This window comes from Perna viridis, chromosome 4 (assembly GCF_037379345.1).
Source record: "Perna viridis isolate PV_CMFRI_1.1 ecotype Kerala chromosome 4, ASM3737934v1, whole genome shotgun sequence".
NCBI classification, from domain to species: domain Eukaryota; kingdom Metazoa; phylum Mollusca; class Bivalvia; order Mytilida; family Mytilidae; genus Perna; species Perna viridis.
This window is the reverse complement of record NC_142448.1, coordinates 48,828,220-48,838,909: the sequence shown is the minus strand read 5'-3', so window position 1 is coordinate 48,838,909 and position 10,690 is coordinate 48,828,220. Positions and strand designations below refer to the sequence as shown.

At 32.4% G+C, this 10,690-nt stretch overlaps 1 protein-coding gene across 1 annotated transcript; it reads left to right on the top strand.

Moving 5' to 3' along the window:
• Positions 1-564: 564 nt before the first annotated feature.
• On the top strand, positions 565-10,040 carry LOC148620367 (integrator complex subunit 15-like). The gene is made up of 7 exons (XM_088581197.1): positions 565-677; positions 1,660-1,867; positions 2,680-2,889; positions 4,688-4,856; positions 5,427-5,876; positions 6,919-6,970; positions 9,602-10,040. The coding sequence occupies exons 2-7, from the start codon at positions 1,667-1,669 to the stop codon at positions 9,666-9,668; spliced, it is 1,149 nt and encodes a 382-aa protein (XP_088437323.1). The 5' UTR covers positions 565-677; positions 1,660-1,666; the 3' UTR covers positions 9,669-10,040.
• The last annotated feature ends 650 nt before the right edge of the window (positions 10,041-10,690 follow it).

The window sequence follows — 10,690 nt, the reverse complement described above, 5'->3', positions numbered from 1 at the left end:
AAATGTCGATGTATCGGTAAAAATCTAAGCAAGTGTATCAGTCACATCTTCAGTCAATTTGAAGTTTATTTTGGTTGCTGGCACCCGGCCGTTACATCGCAAGTAAGTATAAGTGTTACATCTGATGAGCGTCAAAGTTAGTGGGTTTTCAATCCTCTTAGGCGTAAATTTTAACAGAAGATAATAGCTTATCTCATTTGTGAGCATCCCGCGGTAGAAATATATAGTTTTTTTTATTGTGTAGACTTATTGTATTGTTATTATATAGTTTCATTATCTATCAATCATGTTCTTTTCTTTTTTGTTGTAAAGCTCTTTTTATTGCTCCTGAATTGGAAATAAAAAATCGGGTTATGTGTAATATGATGTGTATGCACATACTTTTCATCAGTATAAAATCGGATTGGGAAGAATTATGACAATTAGATTAACATTATTAATATCGATGTGTAAATAAGTATATTTTAAATAGCTAGCGCTTACGAACGGATTCGTCTGGTCTGCAATTTTGGTACGTTGTTGTCTCTTCCTTTGAAATCAATATTTGGTATTACCTCTATCTCTTTATAACTGGTTCCCTATTTTTTATCAATCCAGTAGACGTGAAAACATGAATAACCACTGCTAGAGATTTCAATTTAACTAAGAATCAAGAAATAATTTGGTTATCAAATACAGTAAGTAAAGGAAATCTATCACAAATGGTTATAGGTGAACCATACAGTACTGTTGATTCTGTAACATAAAACCGGGCATTTTATTTTTATCTTTTGTAGTTTTGATACTTGGTAGATGAAAACAAGGAGTTAAATATAGAAATCCTTGCAATCGATGATAATGCCTATGGTCTAGTGGAGATCCCCTGTCAGTGCCCCCATTTAAAAAAGGCAAGGCTAGCTGCTGGGATGGTTGTCTCTTTCAGTCTATTCCATTGCCAGTGGTCCATAACTATTGCTGAAGAAATACATGTACTTTCTTACTGTTAGGCCGGAAAAAATGAACGATTGGAATAATATTGATATGATCAAAATTTAAAAGTAATCTCCATTCAGTAAAAAAAATGTAACAGACTGACTTTCTCAAAGGCATAAGACAACACTTTTTGGTGCATTAAAATTTACATGTAGCAATCAAAGTTTAGAGCATGCTAAAACGCTTTTTAAATCATGTTGGATTTCTTCATAGGCTTCAATTGTACTAACTGGACAGCACAATTTTGTATCATCAGTAATAAGTTAAGCAGTCAAATTTGCAAATGATAGTACATGTAAATTGTTCATGAATTAGACAAAAAGTATAGGTCTAAAATTTATTTTTATGAACTCCGCTGGTTACTTCAGTTCTTTGTCTATGAAACATTTTTGCCTTTATATGATATTGATAGGTCAAAATTAAGTTGAAATGCACTATGGAAAAATCCCATACTTTTTGCTATATAAGCAATCAAAAATTATCTCTGTCACAGATCTACATGTATGCTCCAGAATAAATCATAATAGCTTTATGATTGTTTTCTAGATGTATTTTATATTTGAGGCAAAAAAAGATCAGGTGCCATCCATTGCCATATCCTGATTCAGAATGATACTTACATGTAATACTTGTTACCCTCAATGAAATCAAATGATGATAATTTGTACCATCTTTGTAATATTGCAGGAAAAAAATGTCAGCGAAAATTTTACAGAAATTACGCATCCTTGAGTTTCCAGAATCATCACGACAGGCCATCAACTATCTAGTTTCCTGTTACACATCAGCTGAGCACGATTCCCTCCCTGGTTTATCAGGGGCGCCAGAAAACTTGTCACAGGAAGTTGCTCAAGACTTTATCTTATTTAATCCCCAAAACAAAAGAGGTCAAAGGGTAAGGCCTTAAAATAATGGGTTAAATATCAAACATTAATTATGAATTAAATCTGTACTTCCTGAATGAGCTGAAATACATGTACAGGTATATGTACAAAAATGCTTTTCATATAAATATTGCAATATTCGAGAAAAAAACCTCTCATCAGCAGCATTAGAATGTTTGATATTAGTACATCATACATGTAACTTAATTGCATTCTAACAGTTGAGGACATGAACATTTCTAGTTTTATAGAGTTATTTACTTTGAAGTTTTATCAGAATTCTAAAATTTGTCAAGCTTGGTGGATAATGTGTAAAAAAATCAGACATTAGATTGTCATTTTGACTTAGAGGTTTTGTTTTAAATAATACTGCTAGTGTCAGACTAACCTCTCACATGGTTTAATGTCGTAATAAGGGGTTCACATTAGTGCTGGTCTGTGGTCAGGGACCCTTTATTTCAGACCTAGGACCTTGATATTTCATTTACTTTTAAAGGTCTTAGACCTTCAACCTTTTCACTGACACTTTATTGAAAAATTTTGGTTTCCTTCCTATGGACCACTGATTTTAAACTTGTCAAGGACCTTCCACTTTATTGCCTTGTAATGAGCGCCACTTCTTGAAAGTAAATTTGAATTCCTGCAAAATGATAACATTCAAATTTTTGTTCTATGAAGAAAGTAATTTAGACAATGCTTTTCTTCATAAAAATTAAGTTAAGCTGTCATTTCTTAAAATTATCTAACTGGTTATTATTTTGGTTTTATTGTAGTTCGTGAAATTTTATCCAAACATAGGTATTGGTATCTTTTTTTTTTTCAGCGTCTAAATTCTATCCAAGAACTCCACTTGTTAGAGATGATATGCACTGCTATCGATGAAGTACCCCAAAGTTCTAGGTTTCCTTTATTTAATGTCATCTTTGGTGGGAAATTGGATCCAGTCAAGACACATCTCCTGATGAAACTGGTGTCTCTAGCTTTGTCAATCAAAAGTAGTGCTGTGTTAGATTGTGCTGCCCTCTGGATGCAGGTAACTATTGCTAGAACTCATTCCTTATACATGCACTGTTGACCGGATCTTTTTTTTCTCAGAGTTTCGGTGTTAAGTATACAGTAATACTGCCAAAACATTAACCTTAATAAATCAAAAACCTGTCTAAACTAGTCCTTTCATGTCAGTTTAAAAATTATTTTTAACATGGTTGAACAGCTGTTTAAACTGATAATAATTTATAATTCCAACAGTTTTCACAGTAAAATTTTTGAAGCATAAGCCATTCAGGCTGGTAAAGTTCCATAATTTGCAAGTCCAAATTATATTTCACTTACCACCCGAAAAATGAAATAAACAGTGTTTTTACATTGATTATTAATCTATCAATGTTTTAATGGTTCAGCAATAGCAATTACATTTCTTAATTTAATGGAAAATCTGTCTTAATACGCTTTCACAAGTGTGATGTAGCATTTTTCAGCCTGTGATATCAGCATGCCCATTCACATACTGTAGTTTGCTCTTCAGGTACAATAAAAATCATGTACGTGCAATTTTGTTCAAGTCAAAATGTTCCTGCATGTACATAAATAATATTCTATTTTCATTTTAACCTTTGAATATCTGATCTTCCTTTTATGTTATTGTCAAAATGTTTCAATATTTGTGAATAAGATTATTTATATCAGAAGTCAAAGTGAAGTATTAGTCTGATTAATTATAAAAACTAATCTATAATTTGTAAAAAAAAAATCTGTAACCCACCAGTACAATGGTCAGGGTGCTCATGAACCCAAATATCAAAATCTGTGGGCATGCTGTGATAGCATATCAGCAGGTTCTTAAACTTGGAAATAATTAATTTGGATCTTTGTACTTTTTGTGCTATTTGATGGCATCTACTGTACTTCAAGGTTATTACTACCTGGTGTCATAAACTGACAGTCCACTTAAATACACTAATTAAAAGACAAATGAGTGCACCAACTATCAATAAATGTACAAGCTCATTGGGCTTTTGATTAACACAGTTTGACAAGTCTGCAGCTGATTTTACTGGCCAGGACTTGTGGTTAAATTCGAAGACAGTCCTAAGTGGTTCAGTTTAGATGGGTTTCATTGTATTTTCATCTTTTTTTTAATTCCAGACCATTCTTCAAATCTTGATATAAAATGATTTAATTTTATTGTGATAGGTCTTACAGCAAAAATAGTGATAATAAAACTGCAGTGAAAATTTCACAGATTATTGTAACAACTTAAATGTATTGAAATGCTGTTACCATTTTGCTGTAATTGTATTTTATATGTAGAACACTTGTTTCATTATCTTTTAAGGCAGAATCACTATAGGTCATCATAGATTCTCATCCATTTTTCGAAATTAGGTGCAGGCTGGCAAATTTTATTTTAATCAATTTAAGTGAAAAATACTGTTAATTTGAAAGAAACTGACCTCAATTGGGAGAAAAATCAAAATAATATTTTTTTCAGGGAGGGTGAAAAAATTAGGTCGGAAGGGTATGAGAATCTAGGATATTTTTTTAATTTTTGCCTTATATACATTTTGTCCTCTTGAAAGTGTTGAATTTGCCAGGAAACAGTGACACTTACCTATCCACCCTTAAAATAACCTTTAGTTAAATTTTGATGAGTCAAGGAGAATTTTACTACCATACTACCAGTAGTTATATATATATATACATGTAGGTGAAATGCTTGCCATATTTGAAGTCCTTAGAGGCATTGAAGTATGAAATCAATAGACATGACATATATCGGTGTAAACTTATTTTTACTTTCTCAGAAATTTCAATGCTTTTATCTTTTACAGGAACAGGGTTGCCATAGTGATGGTGTATGTAAACTAGCCCATTCTCTGGTTGAGGATTTTTGCTTGTTATATCCAAATGTTAGTGAGGCATTTATCTCCTTGCCTAAGGTTTCACCATTGTTCACATGTAATTTCATATCAGCAGCTGTTACCATATTTTACTTCAATGGTGAGTATTTGCTGTATGGGAAAAATTATTGATTTAAATGTATAGAGATTACCAAAAATTTTCATGTATGTATGGGTATGTTGAATTTCACCATATGGGAAGTAAGAAAATGCATATGTGTACTATCATATATGTACATGTACTTGTACAAAGTAATTTCACACGTAATAGTGTACAATTCCAACAAGTTGTCTGGCCCCTTGTCTGAGAAAATTGGTTTGGGCAAGTAAATTTTCTTCGATTTTGCAATAAAGTTTCACTAATACAATTCAATTTCTTAATTAGATTCCGGTCAATAGATTCAAGAGTTGTAATTTCACAGGCTGCAATATTTTTGAATAGTTGAATTAAATGTACATATATGTAATGTAGTTCATAATATTTTGCCAAAATTTGAGCATTTTATATTTGCACTAATAAGGCTCACCATTGCTTCTACAATTACACTTCTTGACATATTTATTTTATTACCATAAATTTTAAATTTGAGTAATGTTTTTGATTATTGTATTTATACTTCCAGATGTTCATAATGTACCCCCTCTAGGATTATTGTATTTATACTTTCAGATGTTCATAATGTCCCCCCTCTAGGATTATTGGAGACTATTACACAGTGGATTTCAGAGGACTCTTGTCTGTGCTTTGAGTCAGTAAGACTCATTAGGATCCAATCAAGTTTCTCCTGTCCAGTATTTGGACTTTTCCGCTGGTGCATTTTGGGGCATTTAGTGAATGCATGTTCACATGAGAAAAAGACAGATTTAGAAGCCACAACAAAAACATTTTCATTATTATCAAAGCTTCATTTGTGCATACTTCAGAACTTACAAGCATACAAAAGCATGGAATTAAATCAAATTCTGTTCCATTTACAAGACTTTATCAGCATTGCTACAGCAGTGAGACAGTGTTGTCAGAACTGGGAAATAAATGAAGATAATTTGTTTCTATTGATTGAGAGAATTGGACAGGTTTTACAGGTGGCTTTGGTGACTAATAGTTTAACCATTGACCAAGGTAAATACACTTTGAAATGTTCTGAAAGTTGGGTTATTGTGAATAACGATAATATGATCATTTGTTCTGAGAGCTCTTAATGATTTTTAAACTTATGTACATAACAAGTTCCTGGTTCTGTTAACTTTTCTTTGTTACTGATACAATGACCAGTTAAAGTTCTAATAAATTTGTGAACAGATCCTGGTTTCACAAAAAAAATGGGGATTTCCTCAAATTCTTCATCAATCAGCTTAGATTTGTACAGTCATTATGATCATCTTTCTAGCTTAAAATTACGAATTAAATAAAATCTCATTTGAGAATTTGTTATGAGGCTGGGTCCACCACATACAATGTACATTTATATTGATGTCTGATAAAGACAAATTATGTCCAGTAATATCAAAATGGGTACTAGTTCAAACCATTTCATTAAAAACTGAATATGTATTGGGCATTTATCTTTAACTTTTCATCTTCACTAAGGGCTGTTCCAGAACAAACATATGAAGGACGGGTGGAAGGCACTTTTCATCTTTGTGGGTGGGTGTTCAGGTCTCCTGACAAAATATATAGTTTAATACAAAACATTAATAGAACTTCTATGGGTGGCTTCCCTGGTGAAAAAGTGCATTTCCCAGGTACCTCATATCTTTTAATGGAACAGCCCTAACAAAGATTTCCATATATTGATGAGGTACACTTTTGTAAAATGAAATAAATTTTATAGATGTAAAATGCTTGGTATGCATGACTGCTAAATAGCAATGACATCAGTTTTTTCAGTAAAGAAACTGAAAATTACATTCTTGCAACTAATCCCAGAAGTAACAAATTTATATAATGATAATTATGTAAATACTATATTTACTGCTGGATATCATATAAATGCTTCTTTTGATATTAGTAGACATTATTGAAAGGTGACCAGACTTTGAAGAAATTATTATACATTGTAACCTTATGACCTCCAGCAGACTGATTCTACTGATATGTTCTGTCTGTTAGTTTTGTCTAATTTTGTAATTAGGAAATGATGTTATTTCATTTACTTTTTCAGTGTCTGGTACTGAAGGTTTGAAAGAAATGTGTAATATATTGCCACCTAACAGGTAACTATATACTGTGAAAGAATTATTGTTTGTGGGGTACCATCACTTGGCATCCATCATCATTGTTGTCGTCATTAACAATTTTTAACTCTTCTCCTCTGATACTACAGTACTTGACCAATTGGAACCAAACTTGGTATGAATGTTCCTTAGGGTATTCTGCATAGATCTGATTTGGGAATTTTTTATCCATTGAAAAACATGGCTGGTGTTACTGAAAACAGAACAAAGGGGTCAGTCAGAAGTTTTTCTCATGTATCTCCAAAACTTTTAGGTTTAGCCAAATTCTTCCAATTGCTGAAAATGATCCTTAATATTAAAATCCTGCTAAAGTCTGCATGGGATCAAAGTTGTTGGACAACTCTTTGTTAGAGTTTTTTTTTAGTTTTCAGCCAATATTTTGAAAACTACGATAGAAAGAACTTTCAATTTAACATGATGAAGGTGAAACCTTGTAGCGCTCCCGAAGAAAGGTTAATAAAAACAAATTTTTTGTCAGCTCTTATTTGATATGTTATACCTTCAAGTATGGTAAATTTTGTAATGATATATATATTTGCCCTAAAGCATTGTACTAATTGTTATGGTCTGATATGTCTATTGGCTGAAATGTCTGGCATTCATAAAGAATTATTGGTTTTTGTTGTCTGAAATGTCTTTGGGTTGAATTGTCCGGCACTGGTTAACAATATGGTTCTTAAAATTTGTGAAATGTCTTAAAAGATTTCTTATATTGTATTTAGTTTCGCTGCATTCTGTTTCATTTAGTATAGTTTAATTATGTTTTTATTACGATTTGATTAATTTTATCGAATTGTTTCGTTTCAATTCTTTCTTTTATCGATTATTTTCATTTTGGTTGGTATTCGTTTTGCAATTTTTATGACCCGAGTATGGGTAGTATTTATGACGTAATTTTCGTAAACATCCGGGAGCCATACTGCAGACTATAAGGCCAACCATGTCTTGGAAAAACTATGATTCGATTTGTATTTAATTATCAAAACTAGCAAATATTTTCGAGACTGGTTTGGCACTCAAACGCACATATACAAGTATACGCAAATGAAGCTGCCGTTATGCTGTTTTTCAGCTCCTGAAAATGCAGGAACAAACTGGATATTGATGATTTTTTTTTTTGCCATAAGTATACAGAACCAAGTTGATAATACAACCAAAAATGTCCCGTGGGAGCATATGAAATGATCCTTATGATAAGTTCTATCAGAGTCTTTTTTTTTTTTTTCCTCGACTACCCCGGACTTCACTTTTTATGAGCAACTTGGTGGGTGTTTCTAGAAAAGAAGAGGACGCTTACCCTACCAGTGCACCTGGTCCATGCTCCCAGTTTTTAGTGGAGTCTGAGTTGCTTATTTGCTTTTGTTACTTTGTATGTATTATTTTAGTTACTTTATGTTCTTTGTTGTGCATGTCTGTTTTCCATGTCTGGTATTTGTCCCTGGATTACATTCTTTAGATTACCGCTGTAACCTTGGTTCCCTTGATTACTCTTTTTTTAAGTCAAAATTGTCAGACAACTCCTTGTTTGTTAGAGTCATTGCCCTCGAAAGGCAAAAAATTAACCAAATGAGCAATTCAGGCTCCTGGGAGCCTCTTGTTTTTCTGACATGTGACAGATAACAGAGTATAGTTTTATTTGGCCTTATTGATTTGAATGTTTATTTTCATAATGCATGTAATTTAAAATGCCATGTCAATGCTGGTTCATCTTTTCTTAAAGTTGCAGATATCTATTCCTCTATGATAAATATGTTTCATGGATGGATATGCACGTATCTTTAGTGTAATTACATTCACCAGGTTATTTTAAGATTTGTTTTGGTTGATCATTAAATCTTGACATGGAAACAGATATAAGTTATGCAGTGTGTTTTAAGTGAACCTACAAATCCTACGTTTCTGTCCCCCACCGCAATTCAGTTAGGGACATAGAAATACTGGTGTCTGTATTTGTCTGTCTTTGTGGATGCAACTCCTTGGAATCCAATCCACTCAACTGATTTTGTTCAAATTTTGTAGGATTGATAGTCACCATATGTTGTTGATTATGCCCCCTTTTGATTCTTCAAATTTTACAGGAGTTATGGGGCTTTTTGCACTTCCATTTTTTTGGCAGCAGCAAGGGACATATGGATACACATAGCAACCTTGTTAATTTTTTTTGTCGTACATGTAGTTACGTAAGTGTAAGGAATGACTTATATTTTTCCTATCTTTTAAGAAATAACCTCATGTGTTGCACACTTAACATTCTGCAAAGGTCATTTTCAGGTGTGCACCACAGGCATGGAGGTTATTTCAAACAGACTGAAAGTTATAACAGTCATTCCTTATGATTTAATTGCAGTATCAAAATTCAACAAGTTTACATTTCATCAAAAATGATGATGATGACATCACATTCACATTACAAAATTTGGTCTATGAGACAAAATTTGATCAAAAATTTTACCTAATCAGTAACCTTGTTACTTCTGAAATTAGATTATAGTATTCTAACTAAATTTAACATATCCTTCAATTCAGGCACATAATTGTATTAATAAATCAATGATATTGGACCTGTAAAGCTTCTTCATAAATATACATGTAATTTATCAAACATTTCAGGTTACTTAGAATCATATACAGTCATCAATCACAAAGATCTGGACTTCAGCCCATGGACACATCTTGATCAGTACTCAAGTTGAAACTATTTGAAATGAGAGTCATGTGTGGATTAGTTCAAGACAGAATGGTGCAAAAACAAATGAAACATTTTTAAACATGAATTTAATTGATGATGTAGTATATGCAAATTAGTGATGCAAAATTAAAAATCAATGATGAAGATAGCTGAATGTGATGATGTACATTGTAGGTTGCAGGAAATGATATGGTACACAAAAGTTGATAAAGTGGAATTTTTTGACTAGATATGCATTGATAACTTGGATGACTATATGTTAAGATGTTAATTATGAGGTGCTAAATTTGTCCAAATTGTTAATAAAAATATTGTTTTCTATCTGCAAAGCATAATAAAAGAAAATTTGAGTACACTGAATCAGTCCCTTATTTTCCTCAAACAATTTCTAGATATGGATGTCCGTCAAATTTCACAATTTCCATGTTTAAAATCAGCATGAAAAAATAAGAAAAGGCAAAACAAGACCCAAGAAAGAGGTGAAAGTTAAATCCGTATTTATTGCAGTATTAAATGATGCACAAAGTAAATTTTCAGGTGAAACTGGTCTTACTCAAAATTAGTAAGTTAAAAAATGGCAAACACAAACCTTGTTTTTGCAGGTTATGCCTGCTTTTTAGCACACCTGGCCAAAGGCCATGTGAGCTATTGTCATCACTTGGCATCCGTTGTCGTCATCTTCGTCATTAACAATTACACAAAACTCTTCTCCTCTGGAACTACTTGACTGATTAGAACCAAACTTGGTATAAATGTTCCTTGGGGTATCCTGCATATAACTGATGTGGGGATTTTTGACTCGTTGAAAAACATGGCCGTCGTTACTAAATATAGAACATAGGAGTCAGACAATAGTTTTTCACATATATCTCCAAAATCGTTAGATTTAACTAAATTCTGACATGGGTTAAAGTGTTCAGCATTATAAGATCTATCTCTGGTCAAATTTTGGTTCTAATCCATTAATTAAAGCCATGTTGGGGTTATTGCCCTTTTTCAACAATTTTTGC